Source organism: Pristis pectinata, chromosome 29 (assembly GCF_009764475.1).
Source record: "Pristis pectinata isolate sPriPec2 chromosome 29, sPriPec2.1.pri, whole genome shotgun sequence".
Taxonomy (NCBI): Eukaryota; Metazoa; Chordata; class Chondrichthyes; order Rhinopristiformes; family Pristidae; genus Pristis; species Pristis pectinata.
This window is the reverse complement of record NC_067433.1, coordinates 2,069,642-2,096,025: the sequence shown is the minus strand read 5'-3', so window position 1 is coordinate 2,096,025 and position 26,384 is coordinate 2,069,642. Positions and strand designations below refer to the sequence as shown.

The window sequence follows — 26,384 nt, the reverse complement described above, 5'->3', positions numbered from 1 at the left end:
GCGGGGCAGAGTGGCGCCAGCGCTCCGGCTGAGGGACCGGCGGCTGCAGGGACCGTGCGTGGGGGACCTCTGATGTGGGCACTGCCGGGGAACTTGTCAAGTAAGTGAGGGCAGGGGGGAGTGAGGGTGGGTAAACGGAGTAACCGTGGGGCTGTTCCCACTGGAGTTAAAGTCGCAGAGAAGTGGAGTGTGTGTGTGAGGACACTGTGTGTGTGTGTGAGGACACTGTGTGTGTGTGTGAGGACACTGTGTGTGTGTGTGTGTGAGAGACACTGTGCGTGTGTGTGAGACACTGTGTGTGTGTGTGTGAGAGACACTGTGTGTGTGTGTGTGAGGACACTGTGTGTGTGTGTGAGGACACTGTGTGCGTGTGAGGACACTGTGTGTGTGTGTGAGGACACTGTGTGTGTGTGTGTGAGGACACTGTGTGTGTGTGTGAGGACACTGTGTGCGTGTGAGGACACTGTGTGTGCGTGTGAGGACTGTGTGTGTGTGTGAGGACACTGTGCGGGTGAGGACACTGCATGTGAGGACACTGCGTGAGGACACTGCGTGCGTGCATGAGGGCACTGTGTGTGTGTGCAAGAGGACACTGCGAGAGGGCACTGTGTGTGAGGACGCTGTGTGTGCGTGAGGGCACTCTGTGCATGAGGGCACTGTGTGTGTGTGCGTGAGGGCACTGTGTGTGTGTGCGTGAGGGCACTGTGTGTGTGTGCGTGTGCGCACGCTGGGAGCTCTGCCAGCGGATGGGCTCTGCCGGAGACATGTTGCCGTCTCTGGTTGATCCTCAGCTCTTGGCAGCCCCTGCGATGTTAAGAGACCAGAACAGCTGGAGGAACTCTGTGGTCCGAGCAGCATCTGTCGAGGCCAGATGCTGTAAGTCAACCTCTGGTGTCGAGAGGCTGAGACTGGACAGACTTGCACTTTTTGCCTTCACAGATGCTGCTCGACCTGCTGACCTCTTCCAGCACCCTGTTCCTGATTCCAACACCTGCACTCTGTTTTGTCTGCACTCCCTCTGATGCGTTCGACCCCTGACCTGCTGGGGCAACTTGTGCTGCCGAAGGGGCTGTGTGTGTGTCCACGATTCCCAGAGCAGTGAGGCTCTTGGGGAGCTGGTGCCAGTGTGCTGGCCAGAGGTTTCACGAACTGTATGGAGGTGGGCGAGGGCAGTGGGCTCCCTGTTGGAGCGAGCAGTGTGCAGCCTTCGACTGGGAGTTACTCAGTGCTCCTACCCCTACTGCGCCCACTCAGGGAGTTAGTCGACAAGTCCTCGTTTCAGCTGCTGTGAGGAGGGGGATCACCCTGAGTCTTGAGTTCCAGACCCAGCTGCTTCCTAATCACACAGTGTGCCAGCTGGGAGTGACTGGATGGAAGGGGAACGTGGGGACAGTAGGTTACAGGCAAAATTGGTTTGGGATAGGATTGCTCTGTGAGCCAGTACAGATGATGGGCTAAATGGCCTCACCCCATGTCTTGAATAAGTATGGAAACTTCCAGTGATTTCAAGGAATTGTGTCTGGTTTAAGGATGTGAAGGTCCCAGACGGTGGTGCAGAGATTCACTGGCATGGACTGAGTGGACAGCAGGGTCTGGGGCAGGGTTGGGCTGGAGACACTGGAGTTGTTTTGCTTGGAGTGAGCAGTTGCCAGGAGGTTTGATGGCGGCAATGGGAAGCGGTTAGTCTGGGAGGCTCTCCCGTTAAAGGACGGGGGACACTGAGGCAGAACTTTGAGAAGCAGTGGGACCGGTAGCAGTGATATCCAGCTCTGTCAGTTGTTGAAGGGAAATGGGGTGGGCAGTCGGGGGCTACAGGGAGCATGCGGACCGTGGTCTCCCTGTGTAACAGGCCGATGTTTCTGTGAACTGGATTGGACTGCATCAGCACAGGTCGAGAGTCACATACCGGAAGCAGTGCTGGTCCAGTGGGTGACTCAGTACCCACAGGGGAATTTTTATTGCAACAAACATGTGTTTTTATAGAAAATGTGGTCATTTTGCTGTAATGATGTCAATTGAAAAGCAAGCTGTTTAATGTTTACATGCAGCAGAACAAAGGAGGAGATTAAAACCACCCGTTGTGATACTTGAGAATGATCTGTTTCATTCAGGGAAAGTACTGACTTTCTGATTATGAGTGAATTAGAACCGACAGTGAGTGATACATCTCCCTGGGATTCTTTGGCCTATCTGCTTGGTTTCCAGTTGTCACTGGAGGGGGGTTCGGGGGGAATACAGAACATCTTGGACGGGATGTTTGACCGTGTGGACATCACATGGACACCTGAGGGGGTGGTCTTTGAGGGGCATTCTCTTTGTTGTTCACTCCTACCCTACCTCACCTCTGGGTTACTGTGCTGGTTCATCCACCAGTCTCCAGACCTGGGTTTGTCCCACTCTGAGCAGCTTGATGGCACGCTGCCCACTGACCTGCCCACTGACCTCCTGACCATGCCCACTGACCTCCTGCACCGCCATTTCGTCTCTACCCCAGTCGTGTAATCTCCACCAGACCTTCTGAGATGTCCGCCCTCCTCCCGTTTTGTGCTCCTGATCATCACTGGTTTTAGACGTTGGATCACTGGCAGCCACACCTCCAGCTCCCGAGGTCCCAGTCTCCAGAATTCCATCCCTGAACCTCTCCTGGCTTCTCTATCCTCCTTAATGAAGCTTCCAGCTCCTTGACAGGGCAGCGGATCACTGATCAGTCTATCTGCTCAGGTGGCCCAATATTAAACCTTTCATGCTTCTAGGACACAATTGGATTATTTACTTTACGGGTGCTATACAAATGCTCATCATTATTGTTAGTGAAATGAGCTGTTGCTGGGGTTGAGAGAAGCTGACCCCCACCCCCCCACCAGACACACACACACACACACACACACACACACACACACACACACAGTGTGAGCTCTAAGCGATAACCCACACTGTTGTTATTGATCAGATGTTCAACAAGTACTGTGGGAGGGGCGGTAATGAGGGAGGGTCACACTGTGGGAGGGGCGGGACTGAGGGAGCACGCGGTTTCCGCGGGCACCCTGGCTGAATTCCACGCTCGGTGGGCCCCTCGGGGGATCGCGTGTGTCGTGGACGGTACGAACGCGATTCTTATTTGAAGTGTCGAGTTAACGGGTGTAGCGTCACGTGTGTGTTTCGTTAGTATTAGTTTGCATTCTCTACCGTAGTATGTCATTGCGTAGTTTCTTCTTTTCTGTATTAGATGTAGTGTATTGACTCTGGTTGTCTTTTGTAGTGCTTTTAGTGAATAAACGTTTATTATTAAAAAAAAAGGGACAGGACTGAGCAATTTTGCATGAATCTGGTCTCACTTTGGCCCAAATAACTTGCTGCAGTATCAGGCTGTGTTGTGAGATCTGAGGCTCAGAGAACCTCAGGGACCAGAGGGGAGGAGTCTGTTTGGCCCACTTCACACCTGCCGACAGTGGACTTCACATTTCGGAAGAAGGTCCAGCTCTTGGTTCATGGAAACATCAAAAAACCTCACAGCACCTGAGACCCAGGTTTGATCCTGACCTCCGGTGCTGTCTGTGTGGAGTTTGCATGTTCTCCCTGTGAACGTGTGGGTTTCCCCTGGGTGCTCCGGTTCCCTCCCACATCCCAACGACGTGCGGGTCGGTGGGTTAATCGGCCGCAGTGAGTTGCTCCTCATGAAGGTGAGAAACAGGAGAATTGGGAAAAATAATCAGTATAGATGGAAGTTTGATCGCCAACATGGATTTGGTGGGCCGAAGGGCCTCTTTCTGTGTTGTATGAATGTAGAACAGTACAGCACAGGAATAGGCCATTCGGTCCACGACAGCTGTGCTGACCAGAATGCCAATTTAGACTAATCTTATCTCCCTGCATGTGGTCCGTATCCCTCCGTTCCTGGCCTGTTCACGGCCCTGTCTAACTGCCTCTTAAACATTGCAGTTGTATCTGCCTCCACCCCCTCCCCTGGGGAAAAGAACTTGCCCCGCACATCTCCTTTAAACTTTCTCCCTCTCACCTTAAAGCTCTGCCCTTCACTATTTGACATTCCACCCTGGGAGAAAGTCTACTCTATCTGTGTCTCTCAATTTTAAAACCTTCCATCAGGTCTCCTCTCTGCATCTGACGCTCCAAGGACGGAGTGTGTGAATCCCCTGCTCGTGTCTCCCCGTCTCTCCAGCTGGGTCGACCCTCTGTGCAGTCGCTTCCCCACGTCACCGAGCTCCCACCGGCTCCTCTCCCCCGTCACCGAGCTCCCACCGGCTCTCCTCCCCCCATCACCGGCTACCCTCCCCTTCCCCAGGCAACCCCAGATGCATTGTACCCAGCAGGCCACTCCCCAAGTGGCCCACTGTGGTATTATGGGGGAATATGTGCACAGCAGGATCCCGCAAACGTGAGAAGGATAACCGAGCAGAGTTGGCAGCGGGAAGGACTCCCTGTGGCCCTTGCAGCGGGCAGACCCCTCACTCGAGACATGGGCTCCGTGACACCCTGATGCCACGTCAGGGAAGCGAGAGCCCACACTCCCTCACACTCGCTCCCCCGCCCCCCACCAAGGCATGTGGACCCCAGAGCAACCACTGAAGCTTTGAGGTAGTTGGTAAAAGTGTTTGCTCGAGAGGGTTTTGAGGGATGTGAAGCCAACGTGGATGAACAGGGACAGTTGTGACCCGGTTGAATGGTGGAACAGGCTTGAGGGGCTGAATGGAAGAGTCATTGGTCTAGGGGTGCCTTCTAGGAGCTCTCCCTGACCTTGCTGTTGGATGCTGGGGCTGTAACCATGTCCTTGCTCTGATGTGAAGCCTTGCCTCAGCTTTCCATGCACCGTGCTGCGTTTGCTGATCTGCAAAACTGGGCTGACGGCAGAGAGCTCAAACAGCAGAATCAGCTCAGTAACCAGGCACAGGGAAAGTCAGTGAAGTGACAGCTTTGTTGTTCTCCTTATTTTTAGATCTGCTGTGTCAGGAAGAGGACTGATATTCAACAATCCTTCACCTCCTGCAGGGGAGTTGGTACGGAGAGTGTGAGTGACTCGTACTTGAATTGCTCTGTACAATTTGTGTCACCTTAACTAAGTAAAGATATATTAACGTTGCAGGCAGAACAGAAGGTTCACAGGCTAACTCTTGGGCTGAGAGGGTTGTCCTGTCTCAAACAGCTGAAGAAGTTGTATCTGTATTCTTTGGAGTTTAGAAGAATGAGGGATGATCTTCTCGACCTTAAGGGAGCCACAAACAATATCCTGGAGGAACTCAGCGGGTCGAGCAGCATGTGTGGGGGGTGGGGGGAACTGGCTGTCTCCCCTCTGCACTCTCAGTCCTGATGCAGGCTTTTGACCCAAAGTGTCAGGGACTGTCACAGGAGAGGAGGCCTGAGGCAGATCAGCCATGGGGCAGGCTTGAAGGGCCGAGTGGCCTACACCTGCTCCGATGTCCTTTGTGGAGGAAGGCAGACTGTCTGAGGAAGGTGAGCAGCTGGCAGGCTCCAGGCAAACAGGAAACACTCACAAACCGACAGCTCCTCCTGGCGTGTGAGACCATGGCCTGCAGAAGTAATATTGGGAACTTGGCAGCCAATTTACGCAGAGGAAGATCCCACAAATAATGGTGCCGAGTGACAGGATGAAGTGTGCTAATGGCTTGGGTTGAAAGCTGAAGGTGGGCTCAGAACTCTGGGGAGAGATCGCTGCTCTTCCAAAGATCGCCATGAGATCTTTACATTCACCTGAGGGGGCAGAAGCTTTCTTTCAAGGATGACAAGCATATGCAAAGTGTGCTGGCTGTTTGGCCGGGCTTGGTCTGTGGCTAACGAGATGTTGTAGCTTTCAGTTTTGGTCTCAGTGTGGCCTCAGGTTTAGATACATGGGAATTACCCTTTCACCCATGAATTAGCCCCTGGTGAGTTGACCAGATAAAGTCACAGGGAGCAATGCTGTCCTCTCAAGGAACAAAAGGTGCTGCAGTTAGAACCCCCGTAAGATCACTGCATTCTGCCTTGGTCGGTCTCGCAGGGGACGTGTCTCGGTGCTCCAGAAGGGTACAGGAGCTGAAAGGGTTAAATACAAAGGCTTTTCACTCGTTTGGAAGATGGGGTGGGGCGGGGATGATGTGGTTGAGGTGTTGTGGATATCATAAGGTTGTTGATGGAGGGAAATTATTGTTAGCGTAATCTTAACATTGGGCCAGGTGTCGGGGAGAGATGGATTGAAGCAAATTACCCCTGGGGTTGGCATGTCACTGGCTGGGCCCCAGCTGGAGGACTGAGCCCAGTTCTGGCACCGCTCCTTTGGGGAGAAGGTGGGGGTGCAGAGGAGACTGCCTCGGCGATGACAGGCTTCGGTTCTGAGTGGATTCTGGAAAAACCGAGGTGGCTGGTTTATAGCAGAGACGGTTATGGGGAGATTTAATGGAGGTGTTTTATATCAGCAGGGGCTTTGACAGAGTAAGTAAGAACTGTTTCCGGGAAGGGAGGATCAGTGACCAAAGTCCAAGTCAAGTTTACTGTCATCTGCACAAGTCCATGTGTGCACAGGTGCAATGAAAAACTTAACCTGCAGCAGCATCACAGGCACAGAGCATCAGATAAGCAGCAGTCACAAGTAAAACACAAAATAAACCTAAATTATATGCATTTTTTTTTACAAGAAAGGACACAAGTAGAACAAAAAGAAGTCCATTATAGTGCAGAGTGGTCAAAGTGGACATAGTGTTGCTAAACTGTAGTGATTAGGGTTGTGCTGGTTGGTTTGAGAACTGAATGGTTGAAGGGAAGTAGCTGTTCCTGAACCTGGTGGTGTGGGACTTCAGGCTTCTGTACCTCCTGCCCGATGGGAACTGTGAGAAGATGGTGCAGCCTGGATGGTAAATCCACGGTGGGGGAGGTGAGCATTTTATGCAGCGGGATGTGATGGGAAGGCACCACCTGAAAAGTCAGTGGGAGCAGATTGGATGGGAGTTCTCCTAATAGGAACTGGATAAATATTTCAATGGTGGGATGGAGGAATAGTGCAGGACCAAGGGAAAGGGAGCAGGAGAAGGACTGGGTGAGATGGCGAGGGGCAGGAGCAAGTTTCAGTGAAGAAAAATCATCAATTGGCCTGACTTGTTCTGCTGTACATTCTAAGTTGCAATGTCCTTTTGAAACAGGAAAAACTCCATATGGTGAACCAAAGATATTGAAGATCAGATTAAAAAGAAGAGGCTTGTGATGTAATCGGGAAGTGTATAAGGTTATGAGAGGCAAAGACATGGTAGCTATCAGAATCTTTTTCCCATGGTAGGGGTATCCAAAATGGGAGAGCACGGGGTTAGCGCGAGAGGGAGGAGCTTTAAAGGGGATCGGAGGGGAAAGATTTTTGTTTACACAGAGGGGATGGTATCTGGAACTTGCTGCCAGAGGAGGTGGTGGAGTCAGATACAGTCACTGTGTTCAGGAGGCATTTATAAAGATGTGGATGCCTGGAATGCGTTGCCTGATAGGGTGGTGGAGGCAAACTCATTGGGGGCTTTTAAGGGGGGCTTGGATGGGCACATGAATGAGAGGAAAATAGAGGGATGTGGGTATTCTGTAGGTCGGAGGGATTAGCTATGTCGGCACAACATTGTGGGCTGAAGGGCCTGTTCTGTACTATTCTATGTTATGTGTGAAAACGCAAGGCATAGAAGGATATGGACCCAAAGAGGGCAAATGGGATCAGTGTAGATGGGCAAAAAGGTCAGCATGGACGTGTGGGCCGAAGGGCCTGTGTCTGTGCTGTGCCACTCTGACTCTGAAAGCAACATGCCCAGGGGCTGGGAAAGCCTGGCCTGTAGTGGCAGCCCTGTACAGAGCTCTGACAACACCTCACTAGGGGCAGGTTTGGTCTCCATACCCCAGCTTTGGAGTGAGTGCAGATGGATTCCTGGTGAGGAGCTGTCCAACCCGGAGAGACTGGCTGCGACCGGACAACGCTGCTGAATGAGAGGTGATCTCGTTCAGTGGAATCCAGGAGGGATGAGCAGTGGATCCTGGCTGAAGAATCTGAATTCAGGGAAATGGGATCCGGAGTTGGCAGTTCAGGACAAAGGTGTTAAGAAGTTACTTTGTGGAATCGTGCATCACAGAAACAGACCATTCGGTCCACTGAGTTGGTGCTGACCGGTAACTGCCCACTTACACTGTCCAACTCTAATCCCATCTCATTCTCCCCACGTTCCACACCTAGACACCAGGGGCAAGTCACAGCTGCCACTTAAGCTCCAGAATGGCTTTGGGATGTGGGAGGAAACTGGAGCACCCAGCGGTCACAGCGAGAACATGCAAACTCCACACAGGCAGCACCGGAGGTCGGGATCGAGCCTGTGTCGCTGGAGCCTCTGTACAGTTCATTGCCCCAGAGGCGTGTGGGAGCCCAGGCTTTGAGAACATTCGAAACCATTAAGGGAATTGGGGGATAGGAGGATCGAGGTAATACAGACACAGGGTGCCCTTTGGTCCCAAGCTCTGGGTTAAAATGTCTTCCCTCCTCTCCCTCCAGTCCTTCCACCAGTTACTTTAAATGTCTGCTTCCTGGTTTTGTCCACTCTGAAGGGAAACAGGGCCTTTCTATTTACTCTAAAGAAGCCCCTCATAATTTTAGAAATGACCAAGGTGATCCAATCCTTCCTCGAGGCTGAGACCTTGCAGTCCTGGCAACATCCTCGTGAATCTCTCTGAGGCCTCCAGTCACATCTTTCCTGTAACGTAGTGACCAGAACTGCACGCAGTTCTCAAACTGTGGCCTCACTGGTGCTGAAAACAGATCGACAAACAAAAAAAAATGCAGATGCTGAAAATCTGGGATTACTACAGAAAATGTTGCAGATACTCAGCAGGTCAGGCAGCGGCTGTAGAGAGAATGTTTCAGGTCAGAGATCTTTCTTCAGACCGGGAGCAGAGTCCTCCTGCTGCTTGGGATTGAGTGAGAACATTGAAGTGAACCTGGGTGCATATGGGGTTCACCAAGAGGCTGTCTGGATTGGAGGGTATGAGGTATAAGGAGAAGTTGGACAAACTTGGGTTGTTTTCTCTGGAGTGTCAGAGGCTGAGGGGAGACCTGACAGAGGTTTATAAAATTATGAGAGGCATAGATAGGGTAGATGATCAAATACTAGAAGACTTGCATTGAAGGTAAGAGGGGGAAAGTTTAAAGGAGATGTGTGGGGCATGTTTTTGTACTCAGAGTGGTGGGTGCCTGGAACAGGCTGCCAGAGGAGATGATGGAGTCAGATACGATAGTGATGTTTATGAGGCTTTTAGATAGAAAATGAATTTTCAGGGAATGGAGGGATATGGATCACATACAGGCAGAAGGGATTAGTTTAATTTGGCATGGTGTTTGGCACAGACATGGTGGGCTGAAGGGCCTCTTCCTGCGCTGTTCTGTGTTCCAACCTTGGGATCAACCATGAATATTAAAAGGAGGGCAAGGCTGAAGGGCTGATTTGTTGGCAGCTGCTTTGATGTGATTGGTGGAGGGGCTGCTGGAGGAGCGTGTGTAGGTTGGGTAACACAGTGAGTAACACTGCTGCCTCGCAGCTCCAGTGACCCGGGTTCGATCCCAACCTCGGGAGCTGTCTGTGTGGAGTTTGCACGTTCTCCCTGTGACCACCTGGGTTCCTCTGGTTTCCTCCCACAACCCAAAGGACTGGTTGGTTGGTCAATTAGCTGTCTACTGTAAATTGTTCCCAGTGTAGATGGGAGGTAGGGGAAATTAAAAGACACTCGGACAGGTACATGTAATGGACAGGAAAGGTTTAGAGGATATGGGCCAAATGTGGGCAAATGGGACTAGCTGAGATGGGCATCTTGGTCGGCATGGGCGAGTTGGGCTGAAGGGCCTGTTTCTGTGCTGTACAGCTCTATGAATCTATTGCAGAGTTGTTGGAGATTAATGTAGGTGAATGGTTGATGGTCAGCACAGATGTGATGGACTGAACGGCCTGTTTCCCTACGACTGTGACCTTCAGTAGTACTCTGTGAGGAAGTCTGAGTGACCTTCACAAACTGGTGCTCAGCAGTTAGGTAGGCAGAATCATTAATCACCAACAGATGTAAAGCAGACCAGAGTGCCCAGGGACTGCTGAATAGGCAGCTGGAGACACTGGGTGCCGTGTTGTGGAGCTGTTGGTGCTGTCGTGCTGTGGCTCTCGGTGCTTACACGCTCTTATCAGGCAGAAATCGGCTCAGAGGCTGGAAAGCTGCTGTTTCCGATCAATGAGTTGCCTTCTCGAGAGGGCCAGACCACCTCTGTGACAGTTGTGATTTTGAAAGCTTATTTAAAGACGGTTATATTGACCTTAAATAACGGAGCAATTTCTATAGTAAGCAGCAGATCAGAGTTCGTCACTAGAGGTGTTGTGTTTCTGTTTGGGTTTCGTCTCTCTTTTTCCAAAGAGGAAATGAGTAATAAAAGGAAATTCTACAATGTGTTCAATGATGAAACATCAGATAATCATTTGTTGTGAACAGTGATGGAATGTGGTGATGATGCTGGTTTGTGTGTGCATGTTCTGTGTGTGTGTTGTGGGTTATGTGTGTACACATGTTGCATGTGTGTCGGTTGTGTGTGCACATGTTTTGCATGTATACATGTACATTTGTGCCTGTGTGTTGTGTGTGGACGTGTGTGTATGTCATTGTTGTAGGTTTCTCTGTCATGGTTGGCTATGGGTGAGTCCGTTTCTCTGTCAGTATGTGCCTCCGTGTTCTGTGTTTGCGTCTTTATTGGACATCCCTTTCTCTCTGCGTATCTGTGTGCGTGTATGTTTTTCTCTGTGTGTGTGTGCGGCAATGGATCTGGGCTTGTTTACCTTGCAGAGAGTCCCAGGGTGAAATGGCTTTTAGTTTCTCAACACTGACCAATGTCTGGTTGAAAAGCCGAGTGCCAGCCTCCAACACAAGCAATTTCTGGCACGCTGCCAGATGGCAACACTCAGAACACAGGCAGGGTCGTATTGATGTGAGGAGGCTAATCTGGAGTGAGGATAGTGGATATTCTCAGCTCTGTGTTTGAAGGTTAGCTCACTGAAGCTTAGAGAATGACTAAAAGTTGGTGATTTAAGATTGACACGAATAGGAATGTGGGCCCATGGGACGTGACTGGAGGGTGTTGTGGTAATGTGGGACATCTTGGCTTGAGGAACCTCGACACGAGCCACTGCAGTTACTGAGAGAAACCTGCAAAGAATTAAAAGTGTGGCTGTAAGCTTGTGCAAAAGACGATACACTATAGTGATGATTGGGTTAGTTCCCGATGGATAAAGTGTGTGGCGAGAGAACAGGACGATGGGATTAGTTTGGGATTGGTACCAGGGCTGTGGAGACAGTGGGATTATTTTGGGGTTACCATTATTTTGTTCGTGATCTGTTTGCTTGTTGGGGGGATTAGAACATAGAACACAGAACAGCACAGCACAGGAACAGGCCCTTCGGCCCACCATGTCTGTGCCGACCATGATACCAATTGAACCTAATCCCATCTGCCTGCATGTGGTCCGTATCCCTCCACTCCCTGCCCGTTCACAACCCAGTCTAATTGCCTCTTAAACGTTGCTGTCGTATCTGCTTCCACCCCTACCCTTGGCAGCGTATTTCAGGCACCCACCACCCTCTGTGTAAAAATACTTGCCCCGCACATCTCCTTTAAACTTTCCCCCTCTCAGCTTAAATGCACGTCCTCCAGTATTTGACATTTCCACCCTGGGAGAAAGATTCTGACCTGTCTACTCTATCTGTGCCTCTCATAATTTATAAACGTCTATCAGGCCTCCCCTCAGCCTCCAGAGAAAACAACCCAAGTTTGTCCAACCTCTCTTTAAAGATCACACCCTCTGATCCAGGCAGGGTCCTGGTAAGGGTTTCTCTGAACCCTCTCCATGCCTTCCACATCCTTCCTATAGTGTGGCAACAAGAACTGATGCAATAATCTGACTGGCTGATGTTCGGGAATGGAACAGGCATCTCCGAGAAGGATGGGGAGATGGTGGGGATTGGGACAGGTGATGGGTGGGAGCCCTTCAATTCCCTCACTGCTACCTTGCATCACTCAGCACCCAGAGGTGCCCGGTGTGTGTCAGCTGCCCTCACTGTGCGTGTGTATGCTGGAGATGTTTGTCTTTCACCACGAGCTGCGTTTTTCAGAACACGAGAAGGTGTGATGTGAAAGACCAGGGTGGTTTTAGTGGTCGCCGCAGTCGGAGGTAATATTTGATGCTGTTTCGATAATGAGTTTGTCAAACCTTGTATTTTGCTAATGGAGGCTTCAGGCCGACACCAGCTCCCTGTGAGCCTGACAAAAGGACAGCTGCCATCTCCTGAATGGCACAAGCCTTCCAACCAACCACAAGGCAGGAACAGGACACCCCCACCAACCTACCCTCTGCCTCGTGGCACTGCCAGACTGGGCACTGCCACAGAGAACGTTGGGTGGAAGTTCACACCTGGGCCATGCCAGCTGTGGTCTCCCTTTCCCTTCCCCCCGTGGCCATTCGCTCGGGCACCGCGGTGGGAGGTGCCGCTTCCTCACAGCTCCACACACCTGGGTTCGATCCCCACATCCGGCACTGTCTGTGTGGAGTTTGCACACTCGCCCTGTGACTGTGTGGGTTTGCCCCGGGTACTCCAGTTTCTTCCCACATCCCAGGTCGGTGGGTTAATGGGCCGCTTTAAATTACCCCTGGGGTGTGTGGGAATTGGAGAGGGGGGTAGGTTACTGGGAAACATGGGGAATGGGAATGCCCTGAGAGCTAGCACCGGCTTGATGGGCTGTAAGGCCTCTGGTGACATGTGAAGGAACCGATGTCTTTGTGACCCTCACTGGGGATTGAGGTGGTGACCCTGGAACTGGTGGGTACACTCCCCGCCCGGTCTCAGTCTGTACTTTGGGTGGTCCAGGACGGACCCTCGAGTCCCTCAGTTGGCGGAGAATACGCGGCACTCAACTTGTCGCTGCCCCCTTCCTTGCAGGTGTGATGTGAGTTGCCGGGAGCTGCTGCGGTGCTGACAGAGAGCCGGGAATGGCGGAGGAGCGGGGGGTGGTGAAGGACACGGAGGCCAGTGACGTGAGCCAGCAGACCTTCCTGGTCAACCTGTACAAGTTCATGAAGGACCGGGGCACACCCATCGAGAGGATCCCACACCTGGGATTCAAGCAAGGTGAGGCGCACCCACCCCACCAGGAGAGGCGGGGGGTTTGGGGGAGATGGGGCCGGGGGGGTGGGGGGGGTGGATTCGAGCTCCCTGTGCCCCCACTCTGCGGCAAAGGGCGACCAGTTGGGCAGACGCTACACGTGTGGTTCTCTCGCCAACACAGACGGGGTGTTGCGGTGAAGGCATTCACAGAGCAGCGTCTCCCCAAAACGTTCCGCAGCCAATGAAGTATCACTAAAGCAGAAGCACAGCAAGATCCCACGTGTAAGTGCGAAAGAGTAGAACATCTGTCTTGTTGAAGGATGAAGAATCGGCCCTGTGACTGGACGAGCTCTCACCTTGTGGTCGCCTTGTGGGATTGGTTCTGATGAGGCCAGAGCTTCAGTTTAAAGTCGTACAGCATGGAAACAGGCCCTTCGGCCCAACCAGTCCGTGCCAACTAAGGTTCCCATCTAAGCCAATCCCATTTGCCCATGTTTGACCCATATCCCTCTAAACCTTTCCTATCCATGTACCTGTCCAAATGCCTTTTAAATGTTGTTAATGTACCTGCCTCACCCACTTCCTCTGGCAGCTCGTTCCATATACTCACCACCCTCTGCGTGAAGAAGTTGCCCCTCAGGTCCCTTTTAAATCTCTCCCCTCTCACCTTAAACCCATATCCTCTGGTTCTTGATTCTCCAACCCTGGGAGAAAGACTGAGTGTGTTCACCCTGTCTCTGCCCCTCAGGATTTTATCCACCTGTATAAGGTCACTCCTCAGTCTCCTGCGCTCCAGGAAATAAAATCCCTGTCTGCTCAACCCCTGCTTATAGCTGTCCCTCGAGTTCCACCAACATCCACGTAAACCTCCTCTGCACTCTCTCCAGTTTAATGGCATCTTCCCTACAACAGGGCGACCAAAACTGAACACAACGTTCCAAATGCAACCTCACCAACATCTTGTACAACTGCAATGTAACATCCCAGCTTCTGTGCTCAATGTCAGTCTCATCCAAAAAAAACTCCCTCTTCCACAGTGCAGAACAGATCCCTGCCCCCACTGTGGTGCTCCCTCACCGCCGACCACACCCCTCTCCCCAGACAGCACAATGATTCCACCGCTCTGGACCTGCCCCCGCACAGTTCTCCCTTGGTGCTGCACCCTCTAAGATAGTGGGGTGCTCCTTCAGACCCTGAGGCGCTCCCTCACTACCAACCCTGTGGCGTGACTGACCCAGGGGTACCAGTCGGCTGCTGATCCCCAAGCTGCGGTGTTCACAGCTACCGATTCACAACTGGCCATGTGTGGGTGCAGTGGGAGTGTCCATGGACACAGAAGGACAGGAGGAAGGGACAGGCTCCAGTCACCTTGAACAGCAGTGCCCTTCCCTCTCCCCGTGCATGACGGAATATCGATGGAAGTTTCCACTGTTGCTGATGCCGTGAACTCGTTCTCTCCCCAGTGAACCTCGCCACACTCTACAAGGCAGTCGAGAAGCTGGGTGGTTATGAAGCGGTGAGTAATCTCTAATTAGCACCATTCCTTCCTTCCCTCTTTCACAGGCGAGACCACCGATGATGTAGCCAGCTTTTTAAACATTGGCTGTATGGGGTTCCAGCCACCGTCAGTCAGCCTGGCTTTGATTGGCAGGCTAGTCTTTTTCTGCCTTTCAGTTTTGTCAGTGAGTTTGCCTATTTATAAAACTGCAGTGGGAAAGTCATTTCAGAGCCATCTACTGGAGAGTCTGTCCACTGCGGACTCCAGGACACTGAGCCCCAGGAATCTCTGGATGGTCTCCCTGGTTAGTGGAAAAAAAAACGATCCTCAGTCAGAAGTTGCTTCTTTGGATAATCCCTTTGGAGTGTCCTCCCTTTTCCGTGGGTAGTGGGGGTAGAAGGTGGGTCATTGGAATGATGGACATATCATGCAACCAATTAGGAGAGTGGGGCCTGAGCATTAGGTGACTAGTGGGGAAGGATATCTTACAATGAAGTCTCTTTGTGATTAGAGCCACAGCTGAGATCCTAATGAAGGTTCAGGATTGAGCTTAAAGCCTGAATAACCTCCCACCCACTGTCAACCCACCCCCCTGTCATTGGACTGAATTGTTCCGATGAAGCTCATCTTCCAACCTGACATATTATGGCCTTCTAGACTCAACACTGAATTGCTCAACCTCTGCTCTTGCTCTCACAACTTCAGTGTGATGTTGGGCTTCTCTCTCCACCTCCCACAGACCCTGCCCCCCCCCCACCTTCAGCCGGCACCACCACCAGTCTCTGATGCTCTCCCGACCTTCCCTGCATGCCCCTCTCGTTCCTCCTCACTTCCTCTACAAGTTAAAACAAATTTAATTTCCAACTTTTCCCAGATCTGGTGAAAGATCATCGACCCGATACATTAGCTGCTTCCTCTCTCCATGGATGCTGCCTGCTCTGCTGTCTCTAGCATTCCCGATCTTTATTTTGGATCTCCAGCATCGGCAGTATTTTGCTTTTGAAGGGCTGTCTGGTACTTCCTTTGACCTACTGGGACTGGCTCCTCTCCCATTGGATGGATCTGATTGGTTGGCGTCCAGTCCATTGAATTCTAACCTCGGGCTTAGCTTTGAGACCAGCCCCAAAACAAATATCAACATTTCTGCCTTCTGAGGAGAGGCAGAGTGCTGACCTTTCACCTTCTGGTCATGGGTACTTCTCCAGACTTTGGTTCCCAGGAATCCTCAGTTGGGAATTGGCTGGAGGAGTTGGAAACCATCCACGAAATCTGACATCAATCAAATTTCTCCTTCAGTGTAAGCATTTAGCTTGGCAATGAGATGAACCCTGGTGATCTGACGGGTGTCCTGTGTCCTGGGGAGGGCGAGGCCTCCTTGTTTGGGATGGGCCTGTGCTGGCATCTTCAGGGAGCTCCAAGGCTGCTCGCTAGAGCAGGGACCCCTGATTTCTGACCTTATTCTAATCCCTGGGCACCCCACCCTTGGGTGTACAGGGACATACAGTGCAGAAACAGGCCCTTTGGCCCACACAATCTGTGCTGACCACCAACCACCCATTTACACTAATCGACTTTAATCCCATTTTATTCTCCTCACATTCCCCTCAATTTCCCCCCCAGATCCCACCCCTCACCCACACACTGTGGGGGAATTTACAGCAACTGATTAACCCACCAACCCCGCACATCTTTGGGATGTGGGAGGGAACCGGAGCACCCGGGGGAAACCCACGCGTTCACAGGGAGAGCGTGCAGACTCCGCACAGACAGCGCCGGAGGTCAGGATCGAACCGGGGTCTCTGGCACTGTGAGGCAGCGGCTCTACCCGCTGGGCCACTCAAACGTTGCCTGGACTGAGCCTGCTGTGGCTGACGGGCCAGCGTCCCAGTTCAGGAAGTCCTTTATCTTCCCTGGGTTCTCACGTGATGCGGAGCAGCAACTGAGTTGCAGATTCAGTCTCTCCTGAGCTTTTAGTTGGCAGCTGGGGATGATGCAACAGCAGCCCATTGCTCCAAAATCCACAGCACAAGCACAATTCCTGGCAGCTGCATTATCTGGAGCAAGGGATTAAAATAGGAACCTGCTGATGACAGCATGTTAGAGATGGTGCCTGGCTCACACTCCCTCCTGCAGCTCCTCTCTTGCTTTCTTCTCACTGTCTCCCATGTTTCCTTTCTGCTTCCCTCAATATCTGGATTGATTGTGGAGTTGTTCTCTGTACTTTCCCGAAGCAGCCAAATGTCCTTTATTGCATGGGGAAGCCAGAGTATCTCGCGGTGCTCTGGAGAGAGTCTCCCAGAGCTAAATACATGATTGGTTTATTATTGTCACATGTACCGAGATACAGTGAAAAGCTTTTGATTGGTGCCATGCAGACAGGTCATTCCGTACACAAGTACATTGAGGTAGTACAAAAGGAAAAAAAACAGAATGCAGAATAAAGTGTCACAGCTACAGAGAAAGTGCAGTGCAGGCAGACGATAAGGTGCAAGGCCACGATGAGGTAGATTGTGAGGTCAAGAGTCCACCTTTACTGACAGAAATCACCTCCTCTTCCGCACAGCTCTCCATCATGCCCTCCAGTGTGACCACAAAATTGATCACATTTAATAAACTACTTTGAACAGAACAATACTACTCCGACTATTTCAGTAGGATCAGGACTGATCTTTCACCTTAGCACCACTCCCCTGCACTAATCCCCTTATCCCTCAGTTCCCTTAATATCTAAAAATCTCACCCTTTGATACAATCAGAGAATTCCAAAGATTCACAATTCTCCGGGTGAAGACATTGCTTCCTGCCTCTGTTTGGAATGGTTGAATCTGTGACCTCTGCTCTGAACATGCAGCCGGGAGAAACACTATTCCCAAATTGACCATGGGACCCTGTGTAAGTGTGCTTACCGCATTGCTCAGGACCCCTTGGTGAAGACGGGTATTTCAGATAAGTGACGGGGGAGAGCATCAGATGGAAGTCTATAACGGGAGGTTGCTAAACGGAGAGCCACCGGGGAATGGGTGATGTGGAAGGAAGGGACAGGTTGGCTGTGGGGCTGGGGTCAGTGGGACTCCATACTGCAGGAGGTGTGGGGTGGGAGGAGGTGCAGAGACAACTCCATCTACTGGTTACAGCTCAAGTACTCACCCACTGCTGGACAAAATGGGGAAAACCCCTTCACACTATTGACTGCAGACATGGGAATTAAAGTTTTACTGAGAAATACTGACTGCATCTCACTGTGTCAGGAAGTGTGCATGTAATGAGAATTGATAAAAATACACTGCTTCAAACCCCTGCTGAGTTACTGGACAGATAGATACCTCACTGACAGACCAACCTACTGCCAGTAATATCACAAGCAACAACTCTGAGATCATTTCCCTCAGTCGGACCTGACTGCGGCCAGTCTGAACTATTTCAGAGAACTTGTAATCTTCTTCAAACCCAACCATTACTGGAAGAGCAACGATATCAAATGTGCGAGAGATCTGTGTGAGATTGCAGCATCAAACTAATACACCTCCAAGTCAACTTTCTGAAAGTTCCTTTTAAAGCAAGTCACGCTGACCTGGGTAAGGCATAAGTTGACCCTGAATGTCTTATCAGAGTACACACTCACAAGAAAATAGGAGCAGGTGTAGGCCACTCGGCCCCTCAAACCTGCCCCACCATCTATGCTGGCCTCTTCTGTCCCAGTTCAAACTGAACCTGACATTAGCTCCCCCCAGGAGTGCGGGCTGACAGCTAGGCTGTGGTGTATCTGATGACCGGGCAGCACTCCCTCAGTGCTGCTGTTCCACAAGGTGGTGCTGCCTCGGGAGTGTTGGGCAGGATGCTGTGCTCAGACTTCTCTGTGGGTCTGAAACCCATGGAGCAGGGCATGTCGGTTGAGGTTTGAGTTAATGGGCACAAGTGGGATAATAAAATTCTGGAAATACTCAACAGGTCAGGCAGCACCTGTAGAGAATCAAACACAAATGGTTAAGTTCTGGAAGTACAGAAAACAGGAGCCCAACCAGTCAGCCTGCTCGATGTGACCACAGGTGGTCATCCATTCTCAGTGCCCTGTTCTAGCTCTCTCCCTGCATCCTTGGTCCCTCTACCCCCGAGAACAATATCTCCCTTCGTCAAAACAGGGAAGGGTTAGAGATTGGACGGGTGTTGTGTGGGAGGGAGGGGAGGACAGAGGGAACAGTGGGTGCCTGTGGTGGGGTGGAGTGTGGAGGTGCACACCTGCCCCCAGGTATCACCAGTGCTCACCTGACACCTGTTTGGTCTCTGCCCCTGCAGGTCACAACAAGTCGCCTCTGGAAGAATATCTACGACGAGCTGGGGGGCAACCCTGGCAGCACCAGCGCTGCCACCTGTACCCGACGGCACTACGAGAGGTAGGTGGCACACACACCCCCCCTCTGCTGGTGTCAGTCTGCAGTTGCCAAGTCCCTGCCACCTCTCCGTCTGCAGCCTGGGAGAGATCACACCCCGTCACCCAAACTATTTCGAATGGTCAGCTAATCTGCCTTCAACCACCAATCACATCCCAGAGTGAGATCCGGTTCTCTCCTGACCCCAACTTTCCCTGCCTTCTCAGATTGCTTGTCCAATACCCAGTACTGGATGAACAAAAACTTCATCCTCCTAAATATTGGGAAGATTGAGTCCCCTCAACTTTGAACTTCATCATGGGCCCCTGTTACAACAACTCCATCCCTGCCCCTGGGAACTGCCCAAGACTCGAGCAGACTGTTTGCAAATAAAAACAGAAAGTGCTGGAAACACTCAGCAGGTCAGGCAGCATCTGTGCAGGGGAAAGCAGTTCAGAATCAGGTTTATTATCACTGAATTGTATGTCATGAAATTTGTTTTGTGGCAGCAGTGCAGTGCAAGGACATAACATTACCAAAAATCATGAAATAAATAGTGCAAAAAAACCCAGGAATAATGAGGTGGTGTTCATGGGTTCATGGATCGTTCAGGAATCTGATGGCGGAGGGGAAGAAGCTGTTCCTGAATCATTGAGTGTGGATCTTCAGGCTCCTGTACCTCCTCCCCGATGGTAGTAACGAGAAGAGGACATGTCCCGGGTGGTGAGGGTCCTCAGTGATGGATGCCGCCACCTTGAGGCAACACCTCTTGAAGATGTCCTCAGTGGCGGGGAGGGTTGTGCCTGTGATGGAGCTGGCTGAGTCTATAACCCTCTGCAGCCTCTTTCAATCCTGAGCATTGGAGCCTCCATACCAGGCGGTGATGCAGCCAGTCAGAATGCTCTCCACTGTACATCTGTAGAAATTTGTAAGAGACTTTGGTGACGTACTGAATGTTCCCGGTCCAGGACCCTGCATTCCAACTGTTTGCAAACCTTGGCTCTGAGCTGAGCTGCCATCAATGGCATCAGCTTCCAGCTCAGTGACATCCTCTGTCCCTGAGCACCCCCCTCACCCCCAACCCTCCCAGCCTCAGCTTCCTGCAGCTGACACCCTTGTCCATGCCTTTGGTATCTCCAGGCTGGACTACCCCACCACCATCCTAACTGTCCTCCCACAGATCCATCACTGGAAGTGTGGAGGTCATCCAAAACCCTGGTGTCCAAATCCCAACTCGGTCATCCAGTGCCTGACGCCCCTGACCCACGACAGCTCTCTGCTGAACAACGGCACGGATTACAACTCCACATCTGTCACCTTCCCCCCCCCCCCCCCCCCCCGACTCCCATCTGTCACCTCCCCCCCCCCCCCAACTCCACATCTGTCACCTCCCCCAGCGCCGACTCTTCATGCAGAGGGTGATGCCTATATGGAATGAGCTGCAGATCGAGAATTTGAGGCAGGTACCCTGAGCACTGGACAGAAAGCTGGAGGGACTCAGTGGGTCAGTTCCTGCAGCACTCTGCGTGGCTGCAGATCTCCGGTGCCTGCAGTCTCTCTCGTGTCTTCGTGAGGCAGGTACCTCAACAACATTCAAAAGACATTTAGATAGGAGGGGTTTGGAGGGATCTGGGCACATCTTGGTGGACACCTTGGTCGACATGAATGAGTTGGGCTGAAGGGCCTGTTTCCATGCTGTATGACTGTCACTCTGTGATCTCTTACCACCCCCCCATCACCCCACCCCCACCCCCAATTCTGCAATCTCCCCGACCCCACGTCTGGACCCGTGTCCAGTTCTGATGGACAACACTCTTGCCAAGTATCTTTATATTCCACTACACTGAGGGACGATATACACGGAAGGTGTAACGGGTTAGGGTTCACCCATGGAACACCTGGGCTCCTACATTCTCTCAGTGAAAATATCTGCAGTCTAGAACTGAGAAATGTGGAGGGAGCTTTACTCCATATCTGATCCCTGTTATCCCATCCCTGGGAGTGTGCGGGGGGGACAGTGTGCGGGGGGGGGGGACAGTGTGCAGGGGGAGCTTTCCTCTGCCTCTCCAATCCTTGTTATCTTTGCCCTTCATTTTCTGCCAACTTCACAAGAAGCAGCTCACGGTTAGCACAGTGCCAAGCTGACAGGTCACCCAGCATCTGCACAGAAGCTGCGAGCAGCAGTTCCCCTGAATGCTCACACACGCTCTCAGTCCCACCACACACTCCCAGGGCAAGGACAGTATGGGATGGATCCAGGGGGAAGGTCCCTCTGCACTGTCCCACCACCCAGCTACTGTTTCTGTGCACAGTAAGATGTCAGAATGCAGGCAGGGCCGCCCTTGTGTTCCCTGCTCCTGGCGAGGGGGCGATTGCTGTCTCGTACATCAGGATCTCCCTGCACGGCCGGACAGGCCAGGACTCACTCTTCCACCCCTCCCCCCGCCCCCCCCCCCCCCCGGCCCTGTGTGGGAGGGGGAGGGAGACCCGAGGTGACTACAGGTTCCCCTGTGTTCTGATCTCTCTCCTTGCCCCACAGGCTAGTGTTGCCTTACGAGCGTCACCTCAAGGGGGAGGACGACAAACCGCTGCCGGTCTGCCAGCCTCGGAAACAGTACAAGGTGATCAAGGCCAAGGACGGGAGGGGAGCTGGTGCCGAGGTGAAAGAACAGAGCAGTAAGCGGAAGGCAGCGAGGGACGGCGTGCAGCGAGGCGGCAGGAGCCACGGGGTACAGTAACCCACTCATTCCGGGCCACTGAGGGGGGCTGGCGGACACAGCGGCCAGTTCCGCTGCCCTGGGTTCAATCCCCACCTCCGCCGCTCTCCGTGTGGAGTTTGCACGTTCCCCCTGTGACCGCGGGGGTTTCCCCCGGGGGCTCCGGTTCCCTCCCATGTCCCAGAGACGTGCGGGTTGGAGGGTTAATTGGGGGCAATTTACAGCCGCCAATTAGTGTGTGGGTGGGGGGTAGGGTCTGGGGGGTGGGGGTGATGGGATTGTGGGGAGGGAAGTAATTGCGGGTGGAACTGATGGGATTTCTCCTGGGACTGGCATAGACCTGATGGGCCAAATGGCCTTTTTGTGCATTGTAAGGTAACAGGAGGGGCATGGATCAGTGAGGTGAGGGCTGTGGGCCTGGGGCAGTGGTCGTAGGACAGGCTGGAGGGGCCGATTGGCCCTCTCGTGCTCCTATTTCCTTGCGTTCTATTCGGCCCATCGAGGGTGCTGCTATCTCCGACCATCCTTTGCTGGTATGTGGTTGCTCCTGTGCTCTGTCTGAGTTCCACTCTTGTCTTTCCCCCCCCCCCAGGTATCCCCCCCAGCGGACGCCGAAGATGCGGGGAGGGGGCAGAGCGAGGGAGCGCCCCGGGAGCTCCCCGAAGAGCGCAAGTGCCCGGGCGCGGATGGAGCGCCGCCGGCGGAGAAGGGCGGGGGCAGGTCGCCGGGCCGAGCCGGTGAGGAGGGGTGGGGAGCGGGCGGCCTGGGGGAGGAGGGCCGGCCTCTCCCCGCCTCCAGGAGGGAGCAGGACATCATATCGCCCCTGGCCAAGAAGAAGAGGTTCGTGGCCGAGGCGGCCCCCAGCCCGGCCAGACCGTCGGTCATCCGGCCGGCGCCCTCCGCCCCCCCGCCCCACCTCTACGCGGGCCGGGAGGAGGAGGCGGCAGCTGCCGGAGAGGTCCGGAGCCGGGGCTGCGACCTGCCGCCCGCCCCTCGCTGCCTCACCGGCCTCCAGAACGTGGTGAAGCCCCTCCTGCACCTCCCCGCCAAGGGTAGCCCCTACTCCTGCTGCCGGGGCTTCAGGGACCCGGGGGGCTTCGGCCTCCCCCCGGACAAGGGGGCGAGACGCCTCAGCAGGGCGGGGGAGCGCGGCGCCGACCTCCGCCTGCCCCGGGCCGCCGGACAGGCGCCCTGGACCCCCGACTGCAAGGGCGAGGCGCCGAGGATGGGGCCGTCGGCCGCCCCCTCCCTGGAGACCCCCCACCCCAAGGCGTGCTGGGTGCCCCCGCTCAGCGTGGCCCTGCCGCGGAAGGTGCCGGCCAAGCGGCCCAAGGTGGACGGGGGCGTGGGTCACCCGCGGCCGGGGCCGGACGGCCGGCCGAGGGAGGGCGAGGCTCCCTCCGGCAGGAAGCTCCGCGTCGTCTCGCCCCTCCACCTGGGGAAGGACAGGGGGGAGGTGGAGGGGGAGGGCAAGGGCTTGAAGCCCCCTCTGCCCCCCGTGCCCGCCTGGCTGCTGGCGGCGCCCAGCGCCCCGAACCCCGCCCTGAGCGACCGCTTCCCGGCCAGCTACCTGCTCCCGGTCAAGGAGCAGACCCTCTACTCCTCCCTCATCCCCTCGCTGGCCCTCAACTCCTTCATGGTGCCCGCCGTGCCCGGGGACGGTGTTGGGGCTCCGGGGCATCCCCTCGACCTCTACAAACATCTGGCCGCCGGCTCCTCCTACGAGAACTTCCTCCGGCACAGACTCTATCCGCTGGCCGCCTGCTGCCCCGCTCCGTACCTCCCCGCCTTCCACGTCCGACCCCAGCTATAGCACCGAGCTGGGCCCTTCCCTCTGGCCCGGATCCAGGGAGTGTGTGGACCCGACCTCACAGGCCGCCTCGCTCCCATGGCTCTCGCTTGGTCAATGGCCCGGGTCGAGCAGAAGGAACGCGGTGGTCTTACGGAAGCGGCCCGGATCCATCTTCTGTGTAAATAGTTGAAGCAAACGCGGGGGCTCGGCCTCTGCAGGCAGGACCTTCCCCAGGACGTGGTGGTCGCCCAGGAGGGAGTTGGCGCCTCCCCATCCCCAGGAGAAGACGATGAACTGTTGACCAAACGTGGACTTTTTTCTGCTCCGGGGGGGAAGCAAAGCCGAGAGGCGAAGTCTGACCGGTGAGAGATGGAGAAGTCTTGGTGTTCAGAAGGGACGCGGGGCCCTAGAGAATGCGTGTGTTGGTCTTTATTGGAAGAGGATTCGAAATCAAGAGTTAAAACGTCTTACGGAATTTATATAGCGCCCTGGTGTGACCACGTCCGGATCCCGCGGTCTCCCTTCCCAAGGAAGGTTGGGGGAATGGGTTCGGGGGGAGGGAATGAGATTTGGTCCATAATGTGTTGCCTTGTGGTCTCTCATTCTGCCGGGCTCGCTGGGTCAGGCGCAGAGATGACGGTTGTCCCGGCTGGGGTCCCAGGTCAGACTCTTAAACCAAGGGGTTAGTCCTTCAGGACAGAAGAGATTTCTTCCCCCCGAGAGAGCGAACCTTTGGCATTCACCATGCTCCGAGTTTTGGGCCTTAAAGTGAATCGAGGGACGTGGGTTCGTGCAGGGAGGAGCTGAGGGAAAATTCCGGCTGTGTGAACGGGGGCCGGTCACCTGCTCCTAAACTTGTTTCCCGCACAAAAGAAGACACAACTCATTTAACGCATGCGCGCACACAGCTGTATTGATGGTCAAACATCTGGAAGTCGGGAACCGCAAGACGCCGGTCCACCTCGGCTCGGTTTGCTTTTCAGTCAGTTTAATCGGTATCTCCTGTCGCATTGACCCCTCCCCCTCGGATTAACGGCATAAAACACCATCTCGTCATTGACATCTGCTGTAAGAGGGATCTTGCTGTGCCGAAATCAGCAGGTCGCGTTAACCAGGTTCTAACGTGGAGCACACCTCTGGACTATCTCATTGCCTGTAGAACATTCTGAGACCGTGAACGGTGCAGTGCGTCGTATTTACTGTCTCTCTCTCTCCCTCGGGTGAGTGAGCAGAGGTGTCTCTATCAAGATCTGGAGTATTGAAGCACAACTGGTGTCTGTATCACCTCTGAAAGAGGCGTTTATTTACTGTGACTAAATGAACCGCAACGTTTGGTTTGTATTCTTGCTCTTGGGTGATAAAGGACCAACATTCCACCAGACCTTGGTTCATTTCTTGTTATCCCGGTAAACTATATTTTAGTGATCTGTGCCCATAGTTTAGCCAGCTCTTGAGATTGATCTGATATCTCTGGTTGACCGTTTTGATCCATATTTACTCCCCTTCGCTTTTGCGTGGCGCAATGGTCCTCTTGATAATGGCGACCATGACACCCACAATCCTCTGGGCTGCCGAAACCGCTCTATCTGCCCGCGGCGCGCTGTCCCTGGGATTGGGACACGAAGGTTTATTCTGGGAGACGGCAGGTCGGTGAAGGAGTGTCGGCGACGCTACACTCAGATCAGTTAGATACCTCCGATAGTACCGGAGCTCCTCCTGCCTGGCTGGGGACACCGAGGCAGTCAAGTCGAGTTTATTGAGGACGGTGAGGTGCGGGTACAGACAACACACAACGGCAGAGACGTCACAAAATCAGAGCCAAGTCCATGGTGGTTCAGGGAGGGAAGAGCTTGACCACCAGGTGCCAGCAACACTGATAAGTCAAAGTCGAGTTTACGCACACAATCTGCTGGAGGAACTCAGCGGGTCGGGCAGCGTCTGTGCAGGGAGATGGACAGTCGACGTTTCGGGTCGAGATGTCTCCGAGTTTACTGTCGCAGGTGCGTGTGTGCACAGGTACATGTGTGCGCGCAGGTGCGTGTGTGCACAGGTACGTGTGTGCGCGCAGGTGCGTGTGTGCGCGCAGGTGCGTGTGTGCACAGGTACGTGTGTGCGCGCAGGTGCGTGTGTGCACAGGTACGTGTGTGCGCGCAGGTGCGTGTGTGCACAGGTGCGTGTGTGCGCGCAGGTGCGTGTGTGCACAGGTACGTGTGTGCGCGCAGGTGCGTGTGTGCACAGGTGCGTGTGTGCACAGGTACGTGTGTGCGCGCAGGTGCGTGTGTGCACAGGTGCGTGTGTGCGCGCAGGTGCGTGTGCGCACAGGTGCGTGTGTGCGCGCAGGTGCGTGTGTGCACAGGTGCGTGTGTGCACAGGTACGTGTGTGCGCGCAGGTGTGTGTGTGCACAGGTGCGTGTGTGCGCGCAGGTGCGTGTGTGCACAGGTACGTGTGTGCGCGCAGGTGCGTGTGTGCACAGGTGCGTGTGTGCACAGGTACGTGTGTGCGCGCAGGTGCGTGTGTGCACAGGTACGTGTGTGCGCGCAGGTACGTGTGTGCACAGGTACGTGTGTGCGCGCAGGTGCGTGTGTGCACAGGTGCGTGTGTGCGCGCAGGTGCGTGTGTGCACAGGTACGTGTGTGCGCGCAGGTGCGTGTGTGCACAGGTGCGTGTGTGCGCGCAAGTACAGTGAAAAACTCGCAGCAACATGACAGGTACAGAGCGTCATAATAACCAGCTGAGACCGAGTTCTCCCTGACACTCGTGTAGACAGGGGGGGAGATGATTTGACGCCGTGTGTGGGGTAGGGGGAGAGGGGGGTCGAGGGATCTATCTCCACCCACCCACGCACCAGAACAGGAACAAT

The 26,384-nt window shown here is 53.8% G+C and overlaps 1 protein-coding gene across 2 annotated transcripts; it reads left to right on the top strand.

The window, feature by feature from the left end:
* Window positions 1–24,959, top strand: LOC127584299 (AT-rich interactive domain-containing protein 5A-like). Of its 2 annotated transcripts, XM_052040978.1 has the most exons (7): window positions 3–100; window positions 4,952–5,023; window positions 12,985–13,173; window positions 14,613–14,665; window positions 18,941–19,038; window positions 21,554–21,743; window positions 22,324–24,959. In XM_052040978.1, the coding sequence occupies exons 3-7, from the start codon at window positions 13,035–13,037 to the stop codon at window positions 23,542–23,544; spliced, it is 1,701 nt and encodes a 566-aa protein (XP_051896938.1). In that variant the 5' UTR covers window positions 3–100; window positions 4,952–5,023; window positions 12,985–13,034; the 3' UTR covers window positions 23,545–24,959. The 2 variants fall into 2 exon arrangements, with proteins under 2 accessions (XP_051896939.1, XP_051896938.1); XM_052040979.1 differs by lacking the exon at window positions 4,952–5,023 and having other exon boundaries at window positions 1–100.
* The last annotated feature ends 1,425 nt before the right edge of the window (window positions 24,960–26,384 follow it).

Excerpts from the sequence above, each read along its gene's own strand:
- LOC127584299 (XM_052040979.1), top strand. The coding sequence starts at position 13,035 with ATGGCGGAGGAGCGGGGGGTGGTGAAGGACACGGAGGCCAGTGACGTG. Across the intron at positions 13,174-14,612 it reads ACACCTGGGATTCAAGCAAG|TGAACCTCGCCACACTCTAC; the intron begins GTGAGGCGCACC and ends TTCTCTCCCCAG. Across the intron at positions 21,744-22,323 it reads GAGGCGGCAGGAGCCACGGG|GTATCCCCCCCAGCGGACGC; the intron begins GTACAGTAACCC and ends CCCCCCCCCCAG.